This window comes from Stomoxys calcitrans, chromosome 2 (assembly GCF_963082655.1).
Source record: "Stomoxys calcitrans chromosome 2, idStoCalc2.1, whole genome shotgun sequence".
NCBI lineage: Eukaryota > Metazoa > Arthropoda > Insecta > Diptera > Muscidae > Stomoxys > Stomoxys calcitrans.
In genome coordinates, this window is record NC_081553.1 from 162616822 (window position 1) to 162640802 (window position 23981).

At 37.5% G+C, this 23981-nt stretch overlaps 1 protein-coding gene across 1 annotated transcript in view; it reads left to right on the plus strand.

Moving 5' to 3' along the window:
* Positions 1-749: 749 nt before the first annotated feature.
* Positions 750-23981, plus strand: part of LOC106093453 (rho GTPase-activating protein 17) — a 63481-nt gene continuing 40249 nt past the window's right edge. Inside the window, exon 1 of the mRNA XM_013260505.2 lies at positions 750-3271. Coding sequence (XP_013115959.2) covers positions 2482-3271 — 790 coding nt within the window. The 5' untranslated portion in view covers positions 750-2481. The remainder of the gene's footprint in view (positions 3272-23981) is intronic.

Genomic DNA, 23981 nt, shown 5'->3' on the forward strand with positions numbered 1-23981 from the left:
AATCGGGAGATCGGGTTATAAAAAAGCCATATTTATTATTGAAACTGTGTGAACCACTTTTCCTGTGGGTATATGAAGGCTTAAAAGAACTCGATGTGCCAAATTTTAAGCAATCGTGTTACAATCATGACTTCCAGAGAAGAGTCTCAAAAATTTAATTCTATACCCACTTGTATGCCGAGATTCATTCGTTCGAACGATGGCTTGCCATGGCTACATCGACTTAGAAAAGAAAATGGGGTCGAGATCTTATAGTATAGTCAAAATAATTGTTGAATAAGTGTTATACCGATATACATACAATAAAATAATTGTTATCAATAAATACTTTTCGCCTTTACTAATATGATATTAAACAATAAACATCTTCAAAACAATAGATAAGAAACTTTAGTTGCCTAACTGGTAATACGATATTTACCCACCCTTAATCGATGAGCTGTTATCGAACTTCAAGTAGCTGTTACGCTCATTTTAAACCTATTTTGATTTGCGGCCGCGACCAACAGGTATCTTTTGACTGCTCTCGTTTTATCTTCACTCTCGTGCAGAAGAGAGTCAGTCTCCCACTAAGCCAAACGATTTCTCATCCACATTTACTTAAAGATCGCATAGCACCGTAAAGAAAGAGACTAAATTAACGGCCCATGTTATTCTGTAATGTGGTTTGGTGTGCGAGAGAGTACGTTGTGGAAATGCCAAAGTAGTAAAAAGTGGTAAAACAACTCAGTCCAGTTCAGGCCAGGCTTTATGTCTAGACACTCGCTGCGAATTGCTTGAGGAAAGTACACACGTTGAGCTATTCTTGAGTGAACCAGCGCCGCGTCAACACCGATCGTCCGGATGGTTTAAGCGGCCATTGTTTTTGTGCGGTTTTTTCTTGTTTCGCATCACACATACAAGTGAACTGACATTTTCCCATCTTACGCATACATAACAACATACATATATGTGTGTCTACTGCGACGTCGTACGAAGCGGATAAGCAAACATTTGTTATTTTCATTCTATCCATCCATTTCAGTGATTCGGTTAGCTGTGAACTTTTCAGAGTCCCACAATCCCGTCGCGTCGCACTGATTTGAGCGTATATACATATATAAGTGTGAACCCCGAGTTCGGTTTTGGTCATGAGAGTGTGTGTGCGCCCCTCAAAATCTGTGTGCATGTGTCCCAGCCAAGTGTTCGTGTAGGAATGCATAGGTGTCTGTGTAAGTCTCTTGGTGACGACGATGTGATGTGATTAACAAAGTGAAAAGTGCAAATTTAAATATAAAAGAAAAAAAAATATTTTACGATTAACGAATAAATATAAATTTTGTTATTTTCGAAGAGAAATCGTTAAAACTTGCACCACACACATACATACATATGTAAATCAAATAAGATAAAGAAATTCCATAAATTGTTTTAATCAGCGAAAAAGAGAAGAAAAAAAAAAACGAAAAAGCTTAAAACGCATCCACAAAAACAACAACATTATGGTGAAGAAATTCCCAAATTCCTTTGCGCCGTTTGTATTTTGCAATTTCTTTGTTTGGCTGGGACTTGTAAAAAATAATTATACTTAAATGGAAAAATTGTAATTACGTTTCAAAACGTTTTGTAAGAAATCAAAAATCAAAAGATAAAGAACGCTCAGAATAGAAAAGTAAACTAAAAAATTAAAAAAAGATTAGTCTCTAAAATCTGGTACGAAATACACGCACAGAACAACCAACACCTTGGCAAAAGTCGAAAGGTACACCATTAAAATAATAACAACAAAAGCAACGGCAATAATAGAAACGACGACGACAGCAGTGAACACATAACGACGCAGATTAAAAGAATTCCAAAGAAAAAAAGAGTTTCTCGAAGAAACCTAGAAATTCTACAACATAAAAACCAGAAATTCAACCTTTTTGCCAAACGAATAAACAAAAACAACAACAGAAGAGTGGCAGCGCAACAACAACACCAGCTTACTAACACCACATAAACAAAGACGATAGAACGGCCACATAGAATACCAAGTAGACGCTAAGAAATCGTTCGGCTGGTCGATCGGTCGGTCGGTTTGTTTGTTTTTTTTTTTTTTTTTCTCTTGTGATTGAGTTCCGTCATACGGCCTCTTTGTCGCCTTGACGTACCGTCGCGCCTTCTGTCAACGCATACCGTCTTGTCACATTTTTAAGCCAACGACTAAGACAACGTTGTTTCATTGTGCGCTCAGTTCATTTCTAAGCCGACCGCCGTTCTTGTATTTATTCCTCACATTTTTCGTCGTCTGTGTTCACACACACACAAACACATATCTTTTAATTGATCACTGGTAGTGGTGGTGCTGGTTTACAACGACATTTCATTGAAAACGTGTTCTCAAGGAAGTGAATTAGCACCAGCAGCGTGCTTCTACGGAATTAGAGTGTACCCCACTCACCACTCACCGCAAAAGGCTTTCTTGCTTTCCCAAGTGGTAAAAGTCTATATTTGCACAAAATGGGTGATTCCACACCAATTTGCCGCTGCCGAGTTCTCTATTTGGGCAGTGCTGTTCCACGCCAAAGCAAAGACGGTCTGCAAGGCATACAAGAGCCTCTGCGCAGTCTCTATCCCTCGGAGGGGGCAGTTGGTGCCAAAGGCATTGATTCATGGCTCAGTGTCTGGTCCAATGGCATTCTCTTGGAGAATGTGGACGAAAACCTTAAGGAAATAACTCGTTTCTTTCCAATCGAGTCTCTACACTATTGCGCTGCTGTTCGCCAGGTCCTTATACCCGAACGGGGCAATTCAAATCCAGAACCGAAATTTCTTCCACTCGATTCGCCATTTGCGCGCATGCCGCGTGCACAACATCCACCTATTTTTGCAGCCATTTTACGTCGCACCACTGGCATCAAAGTCCTCGAATGCCATGTGTTCATTTGCAAACGCGAGGCAGCCGCCAATGCTCTAGTCAGATGCTGTTTTCATGCATATGCAGACAACTCTTATGCCCGCCAGCTGGAAACGGGCAGCACTGGTGGCGGTGCTGGCAGCAGTGTTTATGGAACTCTTAAAAGTAACATGGTATCCAGCAAATCCAATGGTGACCTTACAAGTGTGGGCCTCTCCAACGGCAATCACCATCATCATGTGACGCCCTCGTCTGCTAGCCATGCAGGCTGGCGTTCGCGAGCAGGCAGCATTACCACCCTGAATAGTGTTGGACGGCAATCAAATGGCCATCTCATGAATGGTGCGGATAGTACCAGCAGTGCTGCTGAGGGCTATACATCTGTAAAAAATTGTAAGTATTAATTCAAGTTTGTTTCTTAAATCTTTTGTTCTTGTCCATAGTCATCTGATTTTTTTCGCTATTGATTGCACTCAGATAATGGATAATAAAAGCAAATAACAGCAATGCATATCGTAAATTATTATCAGAGTTGTTTTGAATAAATATATTGCCAATAATATTTAGTCAATTGCCAAAACCAGCAAAACTTGTGCACTGCCACTTATGAGTCATTTCTCGCCTGCTGTATTTATAGCTTGGCAATGCTAGGGGCGTCTATATAAACACCACTCGACATGAGATAATTGTATGACTGACAGACATAAAATAGTGAACAAACTGTTTATATTTATTTTTTATTTATTGTACCAAACAAATAACCATCATAGACAAAATATTTTTGTGCTTCCTGTTTTCGCACGAGTACTACTGCTTTGTTTAACGGCATTCCATTTTGATTCGCGCTTTTATAAGCTACAATTCTAAGACTCCTACGGAGTATGGGTATTCTTATTTTTAACCCTCACTTTAGATTGAATGAGCAATCTTCTATAAGATGAGTTCATTAGGAGGATGGTTTGGTCCATTGTGAATGCTTGTAAGATAATTACGAACTAAGAACCCACAGAAAATTACTCCGATTGTAGGTCTGAGATCCCATTCTCGAATTCCTTGACCTAGATCTAGATTTAGTCACGTCCATTCGTCAGTCCAACGCCCGTTGGAAATCTTGAACTGATATTTTAATTGATGTAATTGGATGTAATAGCCACATAAACCGATCCCTGGAGATGGCTTCTTAGTTCTCAAGTAGACTTAACCATGATTCTAAATGCATCTGCAATGTATCTGCAACTCATAATATAGTTGATTAATTGCGCTACTAAAGGGGTACATTTCTATCTCATCGAATTCAATTGAACCAATTAATTGTTTAATAAAAACTTTTTCAATCACGAAAATGATAACATCAATCACCGTTTTTGAAAAAATTTTCAATTGAAAAAATTCCATATTCAATAAAAAAAAAATAATTGAAATTTTCAACTAATTTTCTAATTGATCTAATTAAAAAATATATTGAAATTTCAATTTACACAGATGTTTACTTCCTGCAACATGAACTTGAGAAGCGTTGTTTTGGCAAAGGTCCATGGGCATCCGTATAAAGAAACTCCCCCCTATAGATTTGTTTTGCTATCGTCGTAGCAGTGTGTTGTGCACTGAGGCGGCAGCATATGGCCGATGAAGGACAGCATTTGCTTAATCCGGCACATAGAAAAGGTTGCCATGGTATTGCTTTAGATTTGTCGAAATGTGGGGGGCATGGGTTTTTGAAAACTCCTTCGCTTTATATTGACGGGAACAATTCAGCCTACAGTTTAATTTACTGGAATAACTGTTGCAGGTCATAAGAAAAGTCATTGCGTAAAATTTCATCCAAACCGGATAAGAATTGCATCCTCTGGAGGCTCAAGAAGTATAATTGGGAGAACGGTTTGTATGGTTGCTGATCAGGTTATGGATCGCTTCGAACCATACTTGGGATTACTGTTGGAGATCATAAGAATAGTGATCGTTCGAAATTTTAGCCAAATTAGATAAGAATTGCGCGCTCTAGAGGCTTAAAAAGTGTAATCGCAAAATCGGACAGCTCCGATATGGCTGAAATTTTACAGTTCATAATCTGATATAGCTGTCATATAAACCGATCTGCCGATTACATTTCTTGAGCCTCTAGAGGACGCAATTCTTACCCAATTCGACTGAAAGTTTGCACTTGTGGTTTTGGTATAATTTCCAACAACTGTTTTAAATCGGTTCATAACCTGATGTAGCTGCCATATGAACCGATCTCTCAGTTTGAATTCTGAGCCTCTGGAGGGCGCAATTATTGCTCGATTTGCCTGAAATTTTGGAGGTGGTATTTTTCTATGATTTTTTTCAGCCATGACAAGTACGGTCCATATCGATCGATAGTTTGATATAGTTCATATACATTTGAACAAGTAAAGGCATTAAGTTCGGTCGGGCCAAACTATGGATACCCACCGCCTCGGATGCATATATTAACCAACTTTCCTCATAATACGGTGAAAATTAATCATTTATGGACCCAAATCATAAATATATCTATATATAGTCTGATCTCCACCATATTCAGGAAGGCTATATGAGGGCTAACATTAAAATTATTGGTTAAAAATTTACCGTTTATGGGGATCGGTGGCAGCTATATATTCAAATATAGACCGATCTGAACCATTTTGAACAGGAATGTCGAAAAGCCTAACACAGCCCAATGTGTCAAATTTCAGCGAAATTGAGTCATAAATAAGTTTTTATTATCCTAAGAACTTAAATCGTGTGTTTTTATTATCCCGATCTCAACCATAATCGGTACGAATGTCGAATGGCCTAACAGAACCTGTCAACGAAATTGGTTAATAAATTCACCATTTAAGGGCCTAAAACTTTAATCGGGAGATCGGAATATATAGCAACTATAACAAAATATGGACCGATCTTGGCCGTATTGAAAAGGGAAGTTAAGGAGCCTTACACAACTCGTTACACCAAATTTCTGCTAATTCCGACAATGAATGCGGCTGTTACGAGTCCAACACCTTCATCTAGAGATCGGTCTATATGACAGCTATATCCAAATCTTGACCAATTTGGGCCGCATTAAACAAGTATATCGAGAAGCCTAACACCACTTCCCAAATTTTAGCGAAATCGGAAAATAAATGTGGCTTTAATAGTTCTGAGGCCATAAATCGGCAGATCGGTCTATATGGGGGCTATATCTGGATATAGTCCGATATATCGGACTCGGCATAAAAAAGATTATCATTAAGATTAAACTTTAATCGGAATGCACTCATTGATATGAGAAAAGTATCCCCTGTTTCGAAATGGAATATTCATGGGAAATTAACTTAGTTACTAGAGTGATTTCAACAGATAGACGGTCAAATGGACAGAAATGGCAAGATCGTCTTAGATTTGTACGACGATCAAGAATATTTATACTTTATAGGGTTGGAAATAAATATTTCGATGTGTTGCAAACGGAATGACAAAATAAATATATCCGCATCCTTCGGCACTCATACGCAGGGTTTTCTCCTCATCTTTACAGCAGGATGCTGTCAAACTCCATATAAAAAAACGACGTTGAAGAAAAATAGGTCAAAAAGTAATACTCTACTTATAGTGAGGAAAATGACAAAGCCATTTTAGTGGGAACGCTTGAAATTATTGTCGGCATCATTTTTATACCCTCCACCATAGGTGGGAGTATACTAATTTCGTCATTCTGCTCGAACTCCTCGAAATATTCATCTAACACCCCATAAAGCATGTATATTCTTGATCGTCATGACATTTTAAGTCGATCCAACTAGAGGGCGCAATTCTTATCCGATTTGGCTGAAATTTTGCATGAGGTTATGACCGAATCAGACCATAACTTGATATAGCTCCAATAGCATAGCAATTATTCTCTTTTATCCTTTGTTTGCCTAAAAAGTGATACTAGGAAAAGAATTCGAAAATGGGATCCATGGCGGAGGTTATATAAGATTCGGCCCGGCCGAATCTAATAACGCTTTTACTTGTTATTATTATTTTATTATTTGCGAAAAATATATAAAACCAAAAGTGCAGAAAAAAAATCTTTTGGTATGAAAATAAAAACAAATGATTACTGTCAAATTTCGCTCGGGCAACAATTAAACACTTCAGCGACTGTTCCGAAAGCCAAATAGAAATCCACCCATAGGCGAAAAGTTATCTAGTTTACAATTACCAAGATGGGGCCCCTAGGGATCTTTTATAACTTTTTTAGCTAGTTTTTTTGATGTATTGTAGAACGTCAAAATTTTATGTATTTCACAAATTGATAGTTGTGCTTCAATGAGAACCTGGTTTGGCCCGATTCATTCATATGGAGCGATTATACAAATTATTTTCTATTTTATCTGCGTTAACTCTCGTGGGACCTCATCAATATATTGTAGTGTTGTATTGCGATTTTGAGATATAAGACAAACATATTTTAAATTTCGCATTTTTGAATGTAAAAATTGTTTTTTTTTAATGTAAAAATTGCATTTGGAAGAAATTTGGAACAGTAAAATGTGTTGGATACCTCGACAACAGTGCGAATTATATTCCAGTTAAGATCATATTAAGATATAGCTGCTGTGTAATCCAATCTAAAGAATAAATCTCTTGGATTGATAAATTACTAATATTCCACCAATTTAGACGAAAACTGGATAAGTTATATATATTTGGTATTAAGTATACAACGTTCGACCCAGGCGAATTTACTTCATGTTTACTTGTTTGAGGAACATTTTTAACCAATTTCCGTGTACTTGATTTGAAAAAAAAAAAAATGAAGTTATAAGGAAAATACTTAAATTTTAGAAGGGGCAAAATAATGAAAATTTATTTATTTTTTGTCCGTATTTTGTAACGGTCCACGATTGATTGATTGGTCGAAGCAAGGACATTTTCTCTTAAAGATCTTCCCGGATGATTAGTTTAAAAAAATGTTAGAGAGTTGAATGGTGGCCACTTTTCTCTATTAAATGAAAACCTATGCCTTCCTCCATAAATGTCTAGAACATTTTGTGCTGCTCAGATCAATAGATCAAAAGTTGTGTGGCTATATAACCACTGTGGTCCCCAGAGACCTCATTGCTAAGATATGACAATCGAAATGTTCGTGTATCGAAGGGTTAATTTCCTTAAGACTATTGAAAGCAAATTTCTAGAATAAATTCTTCTGATATTATTACGATTTTTATTTAATTTCCATATTTTTTTGTTATTTACATTGTTGTCGGGGTGAAAGTGAAGTCAAATCAATTGCATTTTCCATTAAAAATTATCATCGAGTTGATGATTTTTTAAAAGACCAATGTTTGGTTTCAGATAATCTTTGCGATTTGTCTTTCCGTCATGATTTGTCAGTTATTGGAAAACCCTTTCAATTTATTACTTTCCCTTTTAAACGCAATTAAATTATTAAACCTCTTTAAATTTGGAGTCTACAAATCAAGAGAAAATTTGTTTATACATACAAACTTTAGGCCACTGACCGATTTGGAAATATTTTATTAGCATTTTTCGAAGTGAGCAAATTTCGTGTACATTCCCAATACCACGTTGGTAATACAAGCTATACGAGATACTATTTGGTAATAAAAGGCATGCAGTTTTTTTCTATGAAATGTTAAATTTATGACAAAAGGTAAATTTTGCACTCACTGCACATTTCGGTGGAGTGTGCATAAATACTGAGAATTGATGGGTAATGTAAATAAAAACGAAGGCATACACAGAACCAAAATGCAATTTGTAGGCCTTATATAATTATGTATTTACGTACCTGTGGGCACATATAAAGGGCAATTTCTTAGCTATTATCTTTTTAACAACACTGGTTTAAATAGCTCACGCACGTTTCGTAATTGTTTTACTGTTGAACATCTCCAGTTTGGTCTATAATTTAACCAGGAATCGTCTTAAAAACGAAAAACGCCTGCAAATTATTGAATTTTGTTATCAAAGCTAATCGTGCGCTTATTCCAGTTTATGGAAGAATTTAATTTTTGGCTCAATGGGAAGATCAGTCAGAAGCACTACCAATGCATCCAGAAAAAATTACAGTTTGGTGCCGTTTATGGGATGATGGCATCATTGGACCGTACTTCTTCAAAGATGATGCCAATCTTAACGTACCAGTGAATGGTGAGCGCAACCGTGAGATGATATCCAACTTTTTTTGACAAAATTGGACTAAGCGGATCGACCATTTGAAACGCAGTCACGGTCAATATTTGCATGAAATAATCTTCAAATATTAAATTATATGGATCGTACTATCTATTCAAATAAAGATTTCATGCATTTTTCTGAATTGTATGTGTAATTTTGAAAAAACTTTCCTATAGCTTCTAAAAAATCACCCTCTAAAAAATCAATACACTAAACCTTATACTTAAAAGGAAACCAGCAAAAAAAGTTAAAGAACGACAGAGCCAACTATATAATACCTTACACCTATCCAGCAATTATGCCATGTAACATCAGCTGTATTAATGGAACTCAGACGGTGTCATTATATGGAAACTAAATTCTAATCTGACTGGTTTTGATGGATTTTGTCTGAGTTGTTCAGCTGGTTATTAAAACCATTCGTAACAAAATTGTGCAGATCTGTTTAAAATTGAAATAAAACTATCCAATAACTGAAAATTTGAAAAAAGAAATAAAACAAAAACGGCCGCTCTGAATCTTATATACCCCCACTATGGATCGCATATGTCGAGATCTTTTCCAGGTATCTGTTTTTAGGCAAACAAAAGAAGAAAGAAAAGAATTACTATGCTATTGGAACTATATTAAGTTATGGATCGATTGGGACCATAATTGAATTGAATGTTGAAGATCACAGTAGAAGTCATTGTGTAAAATTTCAGCTAATTAGAGTAAGAATTATGTCCTTTTAGGGGCTCAAGTAGTAAAATTGAGAGATCGGTTTATATGGGAGCGATATCAGGTTAAAGACCGATTCGGATCATATTTGACACGAATGTTTAAGGTCATGGGAAAAGCCGTAGTACAAAATTTCAGCCAAATCGGATAATAATTGCGCCCTCTGAAGGCTCAAGAAGTCAAGATCCCAGATCGGTTTATATGGGAGCTATATCAGGTATGGACCGATTTGAACTATATATGACACTGTTGTTAGAAGTCATAACAAAATACATCATGCAAAATTTCAGCCAAATCGGATAAGAATTGCGCCTTCTGGTGGCTTAAGAAGCCAAGACTCTTGTTCGGTTTATATGGCAGCTGTATCAGACTATGTACCTATTTCATACTAAGCACAGCAGTTGGAAGTCATAACGAAGCACCTCATACAAAATTTCAGCCAAATCGGATACGAATTGCACCCTCTAGTGGCTCAATAAGTCTAGATCCAAGATCGGTTTATATGGCAGCTATATCAAAACATGGACCCATTTACAATCCCAACCGAACTACACTAATAAGAAGTATTTGTGTAAAATTTCAAGCGGCTAGCTTTACTACATCGAAAGTGCGTGCTTTCGACAGACAGACGGGCGGTAGAGGCTAGATCGACTTAAAATGTTATGACGACCAAAAATGTATTTATTTTATGGGGGGTCTTAGACGAATATTTCGAGTAGTTACAACCAGAATGATGAAATTTGTACACCCCATCCTATGGTGGAGGGTATAAAAATAATCAGATGAGTAACAAAATAATGCGTGCCTTTTATCGTGCAGATTAGTTAAAACTTAGGCCTAATTAGATGTATTTTAGACTGCCTGACCATAATAAGGTCCTGCAGGCGGATATTCGGACATCTCTACGGACAGTAGAGCAAGGGGGAATGAAAAGCAGACGATTTGGCAGTGAAGGTAATAGGACTGCTGTCAATAAACTTGGTTAACCCCAAGCCTTTCGGGTCGACGCAGTCCGAATTAAGGATGTGGGCTTCGAGCTCGCATGTGACACTGTGGAATCCTGTGGAAAGATAACAATTTTGGTCCTATCTTTACAATATTTCGCATTAGGTGTTAATCAATATTTTATCAAAATCTGTATAGATCAAATAGCTCAAATATCTTTTATCCGAAAAGACCTTTATGGCTGTAGTAGCCACAATTTTGGTCCTATCATAACAAAATTTTGTGTGAAGTGTTTAAATTGACGTCCCTCATTGGATGAGAACCCATCTATAACGACTCGTATAATGCGATCTCTAAGAAAGCTCGAAATAAATCGAACAAAGCCATTACCGACACGAAATGCGACAAGCTTTGATTTTGGAGCTTAGTGGGGTATGACACCGTTCTGTTGAAACCACATGACAACCAAGTCCAAGTCAGCCAATAAGGGGATAAAAAAGTCCCATAAAACGTTCGCCGTTGACGGTAACTTTTCTTCCACCATCGTCTTTGAGGAATAATGGACCGATGATGCCACCAGCCCATAAAACCTACGAAAATGTCATTATCCATTTGGTCAGAAATGAGCATTATCGCTGAACACAACTTTTCGAACTCTCTTCATTTTCATGGGTGACGTTTGAGTAGAATTATGAATTAGTGCTGCCACCACGATATATATCCCATATATACTCATAGTAAAACATGTCAGCTGTCAATAGCATACACTTTATGCTGAATTTTATAATGTAATTTAGCTGCCTGCAGAACTACTGCCGTAATAACAAAATGTTTGCAATATCAGAAAGGTCTGCGTTTTGCTGAAAATTTCTACTGCTCAATTTATGACAGCGTTATTAGGTGATGGATTAAAATAACAAAGGAGAAATTTCATCCAAATCCGACACGATATTAATCGATCTTAATTCTCCTGATGGTGGACTTGTTTCTTGGATTATTCTGTGTAATGGACTTCTCCATGGTTGAATTTGATAAACACTAAACCAACGAAGATTTCAAGTTAACCCAATTACTCTTTTAAAGTTAAACATTTTGTTTGTTGAGACAAAAAATTTCATTTGCCCCAAAGCAGAATTTTTTGTCACCGAATTGAAAAGCGAAAAGTTTGCTACAACAGCAATATGTTTGCTAACTCAGCAGTCATATCTGCTTTTACATTTTCGGCGGACAAAAACTGCTATTTTAGGAGTTTTTTTTTGCTATTTGTCCGTTTTATATAATTTTAAGGGCGTAGTAACTACAAATTAAAATAATCACACAGCCAGTCTTGTTGTTCGAAACTTTGTTTAGCTCGTAAAGATCGAAGAAGCAAAGCCACTTTTTCATCTTTATTTGACAACATCTAATCATTCGAAACCTGTGCATTCTTAAAAGCGGAAGGCAAATTATATCCATGCCCGATTGGAACGGACTTCGTCCTCATGTCCAGACTGAGGTTGTCAACCTCATCCATGCAGTGTGCTTGAAATTTTAAAGCTACTATGTGGCTAAGGCGTGTCGAATGGCGTCCACCATTCATTCACGACTCTATGTCGGCTACTGCCTTTCCTCGCACCCGCAGATGTTTACAGTGTCTGCAGTGTAAACATTATAATTGCGGCTAAGTTCACATATCTCGCTTGAAAAGTTTTTCGTATTTTAAAACTTTCTACGTGGGTCAGCCAAGCCACACATGTGTGTATGTAAAAATGTTTTGGCTATGAGTGTCGTATGTGACCACGTCTTAATCTGGACATTTGGCGGTTTTTGTTTTCATTTTTGGCAGTTAGATTTGCCTTCTTTGAATGTGTAACACTTCCGTTCGAATCCGCTTAACACGTTTCCCTCATTTGGATGTGACTGGTCAACTGGCTCGCTGGCTAACTGCCTTACTATGTTTGTACAAAAGTGCTAGTATGTGTATTAATATGTCAAGATATTGTATGGAAAAAGTATGCATGGAAATATGGTTTTATGTCCAACATTGGCGTGCAGTTGCTTTGCTTGTTTGGCTAAAATATGTGACGTCCAATCTTACGTACAAGTATCAATGATTTTCTTTATTTCTTTCTCTATCTTTCTCGATCCCCGTCTTACGTCGGCCATAAATTGAAACAGGTTTCTAAAAAATGGCACAGATGTATAGAAAGAGTCCATTGTGGTGGTTGGTTTAAATGACAAAACGTTTTGACCAAACACCCCTTTATTCGTTTGGAAGATCTCATCGCCCTCAAAGAGGCAACACATCTCTATGCTGTTTGTTTTATCTCATTGATTTACACACTAATGGCCGTATATATTGCCAGATGTAGTGTGTAGATGGTGTTTACAATACAAATTAGCATTTCAAAATTATCAGATCATCAGATTGCCAGCTTTGTCTGCCTATCGATAAATACTTCGCTACGCACACATCACTCAATACGTCGAGATTAGTGCGACCGACCAACTGATACTCGTAATGCGAACTATTGAAACCGTCACAAAGCAATTTCTTTCATTAGCAAATTAAAGCCATCTTGCTGTAGAGTTTTTCACTTGTTCGATAAACAAACCGGGTTTGTTTGTTTTCACTAAGTTGAACAAAAACATTTCATTGATATACGTGGAAATCTTTATGTAATACACTCAAAAAAAACCTTGAAGCGATAGTATGTTGTTTTTTTTTCTTCAAAGAATGAATCCACATGTTACGCAAACTGTGGCTAATCCAATCAATTAACTTGTCTTTTAAACTGAAACAAAAGCTTTACAAATCTTTGGTTGTTGAAAACATATCAATTTAAGAGGGCTGAGTTACAGTATGTGAGAGTGTAAATTAGTTGTAAGATATGGAGATTGGGTAAAGTTATAGCGGCCGTCTAATCTGGTTCACGTAGACCATTTGACGACTGACCAAAGACTCTGGCACTGATAAACCAAGCTCGCTACGAACTAAGCTATCTAGGCGCTCCAGATATCAGGAATGATATTGGCGCTACGTTCCAAACTCGATGAAAGGAGAAGGGTTTTCAGCTTCTAGTTGTAAACGATAAGATTCCCTTCGTTATACAATACTATGAATTTGAGAACGAGGGAAATATTAAAATTTGTGGATGCTGATACAGCTGCATTTTGCAATTTGTAGATTTTTTGTACCCCCATACACCAGGCATTTTCGGTAAAACTTGTATTGGCATGGTTAACAATATGCTCTTAATCGAATTAATGAGTCAGCTAATAATACAGCTAATTATTTCAAATTTGATGAAAATAAAAAAAAAAAACAAATAAAAAGGCATTAAGTTCGGGCGGCCCGAACTTTGGATACCCACCACCTTCGGTATAATGTAAACCTGATACTTGCTACAATATCCGATATTCCAGGCAGTGTGGATTACACCCAACTTGAGCCGCTTTTTTATAAAAATTACTGTAAGACTATTCCTGATAGAACCGATTGGAACTACGATATTCCTGGCAACAGAAGTTACATAAACTTCTATACGGATGGTTCCAAAGTTACGGCCAGGTGGGCTTTGAGGTGTACTCTATAGATCCAGAACTGGTCATATCGAAGAGGTTACCCGACCACTGCAGTGTGTATCCTTGCAATTAAGGAAGTGGTGAAATGGCTAAGATATAATGTCATTACGACGATTGGCATAAATATCTTCTAAGACAGCCAGGCAGCCATTAAATCCCTGGAGAACGTATTTCTGAACACAAAAAGTGCCCTTGACTGTCGCAGATCTCTCAACGAGATAGCTGAACAGTTCAAAATTCACCTGTTCTGGGTGCCGGACCACGGAGATATCCCAAGGAATTCTAAAGCGGACGGGCTGGCAAAACAAGGAACTACCTTACACACTCCAGGGATACTGGAATCTGTGGCTATGCCTCTAGCGACATGTAAGCTAAGTTTTCAGGACCAAGCCCGAAGGGCAACAAATAATAGATGGTCACAAAGAGGCAGCTGTGAGCATTCCAAATCTATATGGCCTCATCTAGATTTGAAGAGGTCTACTGCTTTGCTGTCATTAGCTAGAACAGATGTCTCAGTCATTGTGTCCGTCATAACAGGTCACTATCTAATCGGAAAACATGCTGACAGGCTGAAGGTTAACAGCAACGACTTTTGCAGAAGCTGTAGGGACATCGAGGAAGAAGAGACTATAGAACACCTTCTGTATGTGTGTCCCGCACTAGCAGTCAGAAGGAGTTCCACTTTAGTTTCTCATTTCTTTGAGAACCTGTCTGATTTAGCGGATGTGAACATTTGCAAGTTATTGGGCTTTTTAAAGCGATCGGGATGGTTCAACGGTAGGAACTAGAAGGCATCTTCTTTCTTCTATTCCTGTGGTATCACAATGAACGAAAACGTCTAAGGGAGTCTGATGGCAGATTGCCACTTAAACCTAACCTAACCATATATGTAAAACACCCATAGCAGCTATATTCGTCACGGACATTGAGTGGTCTAATAAACATAGGTCACTGTTCAATTTGGTTCAATATTGTTTTTTTTTTCTGCAGCTATATCCAGATATAGATCGATCTGAACCATATAGGACACGGATATCGAAAAGCCTAACATAAGTCACTGAGTCAAATTTCAGCGAAATCGGATAATAAATTTGCCTTTATGGGACAAGGATCTTAAATCGAGAGATCGGGCTATATGGAAGCTATATCCAAACCAGGACCGATCAGGGCCATCTTCAAGAAGGATACCGAGAGAGAGAGAGAGAGAGAGTTATGCCCATAAAAGCCAAGTTTATTATCCGATAAATCGACAGAGCAGTCTATATGGGGGTATGACTAGATATAGTCCGATTCAACCCATCTTCAAATGTAACCTGCCTTTGGACAAAAAAAAAATCTGTGCGTAGTTGCAGCTCAATATTTCTATTTTTAAAGATTGTAGCGTGATTTCAGCAGACAGATGGACACACGGAAGAACATGGCTAGATAGGCTTAGATTTTTACGACGATCAACTTTATAGGGTAGAAAATGGATATTTCGATGTGTTGCAAACGGAATGACAAATGAATATACCCCCATCCTTCCGTGGTGCTACATGCTACTGTGGACATATACTTAAGCCAGTAATCGGCTTGTTACTAAAAGAAAATCTTAGTGGGGAATTCCGAGCTACTAATAAAATCCCTAATTAATTTCCATACCACGCCGGTTCATGTGTGATATTGTGTACCCAACTAAGTGTTGGTGTCTGTTAGCCGCGAAAGCCGGGCAATAACATGGGAAATGCTCCAATATTTCATCAACTTCTCCGCATGCCCTACACATGCTATCACTAGCCGCACCTATTTCGCATAAGTGAGCTCGCAGTTCTATGTGTCCCGTTTTGATACCGAAGTTAAATTGACCTCCTTCTTACTTCCCTTCAGTTATAGTCCCGTCTTTTTCTGATTCGGATCTCCCCAAAAGATTTTTGTCGTCCTACCGACCGTTTCGTTCCTCGCCAAAGCTCCTAACTCCGACTGCGTCGACCCGAATGCCTTCGGCCTTCACTGCCAAATCGTCTGTTCTTTTATTGCCTTTACTCCGCTATGGTCCGGCAAATAAAAAATGCGGATAGTGTCGTCCTCAGAGAATCGTGACCTTATCGTCCTGGTTGTTATTGCTATGGCCAGATTACTGTCCGTAAAGCTGTTCACACTCGACGTTCTCGCGTTAACACCACACCACCTCATGCATTCTGTGGTCTCCCGAATCCTCCACCTGCAGGGCCGTATTATGGTCATGTTGTCGAATCCAGATCTCAGTCTCTGGGTTCCCAAAGTTGACCCTGTAGGGCCAATGGTCTATCCTCGGATTCAAGCCCCATTTCGAGCCTACGCCCCATCTGCATAGTACCTAACATCTGTGAGTCTTCTCAGTACGCTCCTGAATTTGACACTTCCAACTAAGTTTCCTGTCCAAGATCACTCCTAAGAATTTGCCCTTGTCAGATATCAAAATCGATATCTCTGCTCTCACTCCCATGTCGTCTACTAACGCCCCAGTTTGGACATGGGTTTTTGAGAGTAACTTTTTCATCTTTGCGGCGTTAATAAAGTTATCGACCTGTTCGCAAAATAGCTTCCAGGAGGCACGTTTTTAAGCTCTGGTAATCTTATTGTATGCCTTGAACCGTGTGTAATACACATCGTAATAAACTGCCGCTTTTACGACGTGCTCTGTTATAAAGTCAGTCGACCTCTATCTCAATGTTGCGAATTTAATTAGAGAAGCTTTAAATTTTCAAAATTGATGACATGAGAGAACAATACATACTACTACTATGCAATTAGAAATCTTGTAATTGAGTTACATCATCCATCCGATGCGATGCATATTAATTGACTTTATTTGTATCCAACAATCGTGAAAGTTTGAATCGGAATTTTTCAATACATTTTCCAAAATGTATGCAGAATGTCGGGATAATTCCGGTCATTGAGTAAGCTTAACTGCATGTCAATCAGCTTTTTATACCCTACACCACCACTATTGTACAAGGTATTATAACTTTGTGCTTTTGTTTGCAACGCTAAGAAGGAGAAGAGCTAAACCCATTGTTAAGTACACCGATCGGCTAGAATCACTTCCTGATTCGATTTAGCTATTTCCGTCTGTCTGTTCATGTTAATTTGTGTACAAAGTACAGGTAGCAGTTTTCATCCGACCGTCTTCAAATACGAAGCCTATTGAGATTGGAAAAAATCGTTTCAGATTTGGATATATATATATATATATATATATATATATATATATATATATATATATATATATATATATATATATAAATATATATATATATATAAATATATATATAAATAAATATATATATATATATATATATATATATATATATATATATATATATATATATATATATATATATATATATATATATATATATTCGTCCGATTGGCAGTAATACTGCAATAAAATAGTCAATTGCTAACCGATTCGCTCAAAATTTGGCAGGAAGGATTTTCTTATGACTCTCGATATTACTTTCATAGAAATCGGCCCAGATTTCGATATAGCTGTCATATGTGTGGATCGCCAGATTTTAACCCCAAGATCCAAGCGCATTGTTTGACCAATCTTGCCGACTATCACATTATTTGAGGAGTTTGCTTGAAATCGGTTCAGAATAAGATGGAGCTCCCATATATATGTTCGTCAGATTTTGGGTAATTTGCAAAAATTTTGTCATTTGTCAACCGTAGTTATTACAGTTTGAACATATTTGCTCGCCGAGGTCCATCAAAATTGGCTCAGAATTGGATACAGCTCCCACATTGTACTTATGGGGTAGGTGTAGGGTATTAAACAGTCGGCACCGCCCGACTTTTGCCCCTCCTTACTGGTTTTAGTCTGTAAATATATACCGAAAGTCGTCTGTAGACATATTTCGATTCTCAAAATATTTTTTCGAGTTTGTGGTAATTTTCTGTGGCTGTTGATGATGCTCGTGATAAAATTTTTTTTGTGCCTTCCGCTAAAACAATAGGTGTCGTTTTAAGATTGTTTGTCTTACAATCTATGAGCACATAAATATGTACATTTGTATATATGTATACATTCATGCATATTTTTAGTTTCTGCGTGTTAGCTTATGTGTGTGTGTGTGATTTAAGGTGAGGCTCATCATTAATCTGAGTAAACAGAAACTCCATTGGAATTTACTGAAACGAAATGTATTCATACTCACCTCGAAGCGTTTGCATTTGAATACAAATCGAGATTCAATTTTGTTTTTATTTTCGTTGCTTGGGGCATCATTAAGTTGACTTTAAAAATTTCTTGCGACTTCATAATTAAATTTCGAATATTTGTATTGACAAACGCTGACACACAGGCATACATAAAAATCGCCTTGTATCCAAATATAGACTTAAGCTTTACATCATCAATGAACACATTTTGTATGGTATTAAATATTCGAACTTGTGGAATTCCTAGAATTTTTTGTTAGACTAAAACGTTTGGTTTGTTTCTTTAGGCGAACATCACTGTAATAGGAACTGTTTTCGATAGCAAACTTCGGGCTGAAGACCTTTATGGACTCTAAAAGCCATCTCAGGAAATCGGGGTCTTTTGCAGTTATGGCTTAACATGCACCAATTCAGCGCATCTGCAATACCAGCCGACTTACATCAATAAGAAGTATGTGCAAAATATTAAAAATTTAGCGTCTTTATGAAAGACAAACGCACGGACAGGGCTAAAATTACTTAAAATATCTTACTAAAGAAAGTCTTTAATTGGCCACGACGGAACACTTATCCCAATACACGAATTTAGACTTGCATTCCAAGCGACTCGATCTTCTGCGGTCCTCCACCAATCTCAGGCACCCAATTTCGTGATCCTTCTATCGGTCTTTTGGTGTTCCTTGCGGCTTACGTATAACACAGTGATCGCCTTTAAAAGATATCTTTGCTGAAGCTTCTTCATTCATTCTGAAAACATGACCCAGCCAACGCAAGCGTTGTTCTTTGATGCATTTTACTATGCTATCGTCGTCATACAGCTCGTGGTTCATTCGACGCTTACATATTCCATTAACGCAGGCGGATCCATTTATTTTACTAAGGAATACCAAGTACCACCTCATCTGCAAGTTCCCATGCTTCGGAGCCATACAATAGCACAAGTAGTTTCAGTGTATTGTAAAGTGTAATGAATTGAAATGTGCGATCGTTTCTAACCGTTGAGAAAAAAACTTTAAAACGGTTTCTGTTAAATCGATAAAAAAAATGTTTTCTTATTTGAAATCAGCCCACAAAAAACTGATTTCGCAGAGTGTAGCTGAGTTGGTATAGGAATAGCCAGTGCCCGAGGATTTTCAAATGTACTATTAAAATCGACAACTATTGTTCGACGCAGTTAGAGTTAAGGGCGTGGGCAACGAATGCGCATGAAACCCTGTGGAACAGCGAAATGGTCGGTAGGACGGCAAAAATCCTATGGGGGGATCCAGATCGTTAGAAAATAATGCTATTACTGAATGGAAGCAAGAAGGAGGTCAGTATAGCTATTGGTACCATAACGGAACACATAAGACTACGAGCTCACTTATTTAAAATCGATGCGGCAAGTGATAGAATGTGTAGGGCATGGGGGGAAGATGATGGGACGTTGGAGCATTTCCTTTGTCATTGCCCTGTTTTCGGTCTAACGGATACCGGCAATTAGGTGGGGACTCAATACCAGATAACAACCAACTTAGGGGCGTGGCATGGGAAACAATCGAGGATACATTTTTTAGTATTAAGAGCGCACAACAATCCGATTACTGGCTTAGGTGTATGCGGCAGATTAACATCCACACCCCCTTTTCAACCTAACCTAACCTTGTCAACTGTTGTAAAAGTGCGTCTGATTACAGTCTGTCGCTATTTTCTTACACTCAGAGAAATTTGTTAGTAAAAACTGCAAAATGTTTGCTATAACAGCAGAAACTCCGCAGAAAATTAAACAAAAGTAATTTTTTGCCAAGACACCAACATTTTCCGATGTTTTCAATGATAAAATGTTAAAAAACTCAAAAACATCATAAATATTTAAAAAAAAAGTATATTCCAACTTATTTTTCAATTTGACAAGCATATATAAGTACAACTTTTTCTAATTTTCTCTAATTTACTATATACCGAGATAGCTCAATTCGGCTCAACGCAAATGAAGCGTTACCGATCGATAATGTTTGGCTGCTATATCATTAAGATCCCGTAATAGGAATTACAAAAGTTTGAGGTCATAGCTCTTCGTAAGTATGACTCATGGTACATGATCTTATCAGTTTGAAATAAGCCACGGCAAGGGTAAAGATCATACCGTTCCAGATGACCTGTCTAGGAATTCATCTCACGAGGTGTCAGCCATTGAGCTATGGCTGAGACCTGTGTTTGCCCAGGAATCTTAGGAGGGATGTTATAGCTCGCGCTTATGACCTTCCTGTGTCTGCTCACGGTGGTGTATCGAAGACCCTTGACATGGTAAGAAGGTATTTTTAGTGGCCAAGGTTAGTCCACGACATCTGGCCATATGTTCGCTTTTGTGATATTTGTAAGACTAAGCTTCAAACTTCATTAGGAAGCCCGCGATGATTATACCAGTGGTGAGGATTAGACCATTTCAACCATTATATGTTGACATATTGGGTCCCTATCACCGTAACGAAGTTCCACTGGCTGTTCCCACTGAGAAAATTCACCTCTTCTTTTACAATGGACATTCTGAAGGAACATATTTCCCATGTTTATGAAGTGTCTGAAGTTCTTGTTAGTGACAATGTTTCACAATTTAAGGCCAACGAGTTTAAGGCCTTTTTGACCAATTTCGGTATTTCGCATGTGCATACGGCTCTATACTTTCCACAGGCAAATGCCTCGGAGAGGGTGAACAGATCCATACTTGTGGGTATCAGAGCCTACTTGAAGGACGAACACAGCTTATTGCGCCCTACGGAGCTGGAATCTGCAGGCGACCCAGATATTTCCATAAAGGGCCTTTTTTGGTCTAGAGATGATCAAGCATGGTGGTTCGTACCCTCTCCTTTAGAAATGTAATATATTAGAGATTGATCGTGACGACGAACTTCAACTGATTAGGAAGAGTCTGAGGAAACACACAGCCAAGGTATTTGAGTCAAACCGATCCCAGTATAATTTAATGGCGAGACCAATCGCATATTCGGTAGGACAGACTATATTTAGGATAAACTTTACACAGAGTAACCAAAAGAAGAAATTCAACGCTAAATAGACTCCTCTTTTTATTGGGTTGCCAAAAAAGCAATTCCTGATTTTTTAAAAAAAATTAAATGCATTTTTAATAAAACTTAGAATGAACTTTAATCAAATATATAATTGCCATTTTGTTCGATAATCATTTGCCATCTTCCTGGCAAATTTAGTATTCCACGCTCATAGAACTTCTGGCTTTTATCTGCAAAAAAATGAACCAAGTGCGATTTTATAGCCTCATAATTGCGAAAGTTTTACCATTTAAGGAGTTCTGCAAAGATCGAGATAAATGGTAGTCTGATGGTGCAAGGTCAGGGCTTTATTGTGGATGCATCATGCATCATGCATATGACACCTTTACGATTGACCAATTCTGGTCGCTTCTCCTTGATGGCTGTATTCAATTTGTCCAATTGTTGACAGTAAACATCCGAATTTATCGTTTGACTCCTTGGAAGCAGCTCAAAATATACCACACCCTTCCAATCCCACCAAACAGACAGTATAACCTTCTTTTGGTGGATATCAGCCTTTGAAGTGGTTTGAGCTGGTTCACCATACTTGGACCATGATCGTTTTCGACTAATGTTGTTGTAAACAATCCATTTTTCATCTCCAGTTATGATTCGTTCTTTTAAAAAACGGATCGAATTCATTGCGTTTAAGGTGCATATCACAAGCATTGATTCGTTTTGTTAAATGAATTTCTTTCAATACATGTGGTACCCATATTAAAATTGACGCCAACAAACAAATGTAAACAAAAAAAAAATGATATAGCTTCCATATTAACCGATCTCCCAAATGCATTTCTTGAGCCCCTAGAAGGCGCAGTTCTTATCTGATTCAGCTGAAATTTACACAACAACTTCAATCTATGCTCCAAAAATGGTGTGAATCAAACCATAATCTGCTATAGGTCCCATATAAACCCTGAAATTTTGCACAATGACTTCTACTAAGGTCGCCATGATCTAAATCATGTATAGCCCGAATTAATGCATTGCCTGATATAGTTGCATAGCATAGCATTTCTTATCCATTATTCTTTGTTTGACTACCAATAGATACCAGGTAAAGAACTTGACAAATACTATTTATGGTGGAGGGTATATAAGATTCGGCCCGGCCGAACTTGGCACGCTTTTACTCGTTTGTTTTGAAGTTTCTTGCCCGTTATGTCGAAGATAAATTTTTCATCATTTTAATTTATTTTCTCTTTCGATTCGAACTTGGTGATTTAAGTTTTTGCAATGGAAAAGTCCATTTTTAGCTTTTAAACTTCAAAATGACAATTGAAGCATTTAAAATTGAAAGATTACTTGCAATACACAATTTTTTAAGTATTTATGAAATTTATAGGTTATATTAAACTTTATACCATCTGAAAACAGCACGAATTTTTGATATTTTTGGAAAAACTTTGATAATGTCTCATATTCATCAGATTTTCCGTGGTTACAGCAAATATTTTTGCATTTTTTATTGACATATTTTGTCGGTTGTAACTCTTATCCTTTATAGCTTGCTCTTATCTTAGAATTCCTATCCTACTTTCACCATAGTTCATACACAAGTAGAATTTAGTTACATTTCCAAAAAGGCGTCATATCCTCTTTACTTCATTTAACTCAGTTTTTTTATATATTTTTATACCCTCCACCATAAGATGGGGGGTATACTAATTTCATCATTCTGTTTGTAACTAATCGAAATATTCGTCTGAGACCCCATAAAGTACATATATTCTTGATCGTCGCGACATTTTATGTCGATCTAGCGCTATTCTTATCCGATTGGGATGAAATTTTGCACGACGTGTTTTGTTATGATATCCAACAACTGTGCCAAGTATAGTTCAAATCGGTCAATAACCTGATATAGCTGCCATATCAACCGATCTTGGGTCTTGACTTCTTGAGCCTCTAGAGTGCGCAATTCTTATCCGATTGGAATGAAATTTTGCACGACGTGTTTTGTTGTGATATCCAATAAATGTGCCAAGTATGGTTAAAATCGGTTCATAACCTGATATAGCTCCCATATAAACCGATCTTGGGTCTTGACTTCTTGAGCCTCTAGAGTGCGCAATTCTTATCCGATTGGAATGAAATTTTTTATGATATCCAACAATTGTGCCTAGTATGGTTCAAATCGGTGCATAACCTGATATAGCTGACATATAAACCGATCTTAGGTCTTGACTTCTTGAGCCTCTAGAGGTCGCAATTATTATCCGATTTGCCTGAAATTATGTACTACGGATCCTCTCATGACCATCAACATACGTGTTTATTATGATCTGAATCGGTCTATAGCCCGATACAGCTCCCATATAAATCGATCTCTCTATTTTACTTCTTGAGCCCCCAAAGGGCGCAATTCTTATTCGAATTGGCTGACATTTTACACAGGTCTCCAACATGTAATAATATAATAATAGCAGAGCAAATATTTTCTTATATCCTTTTTT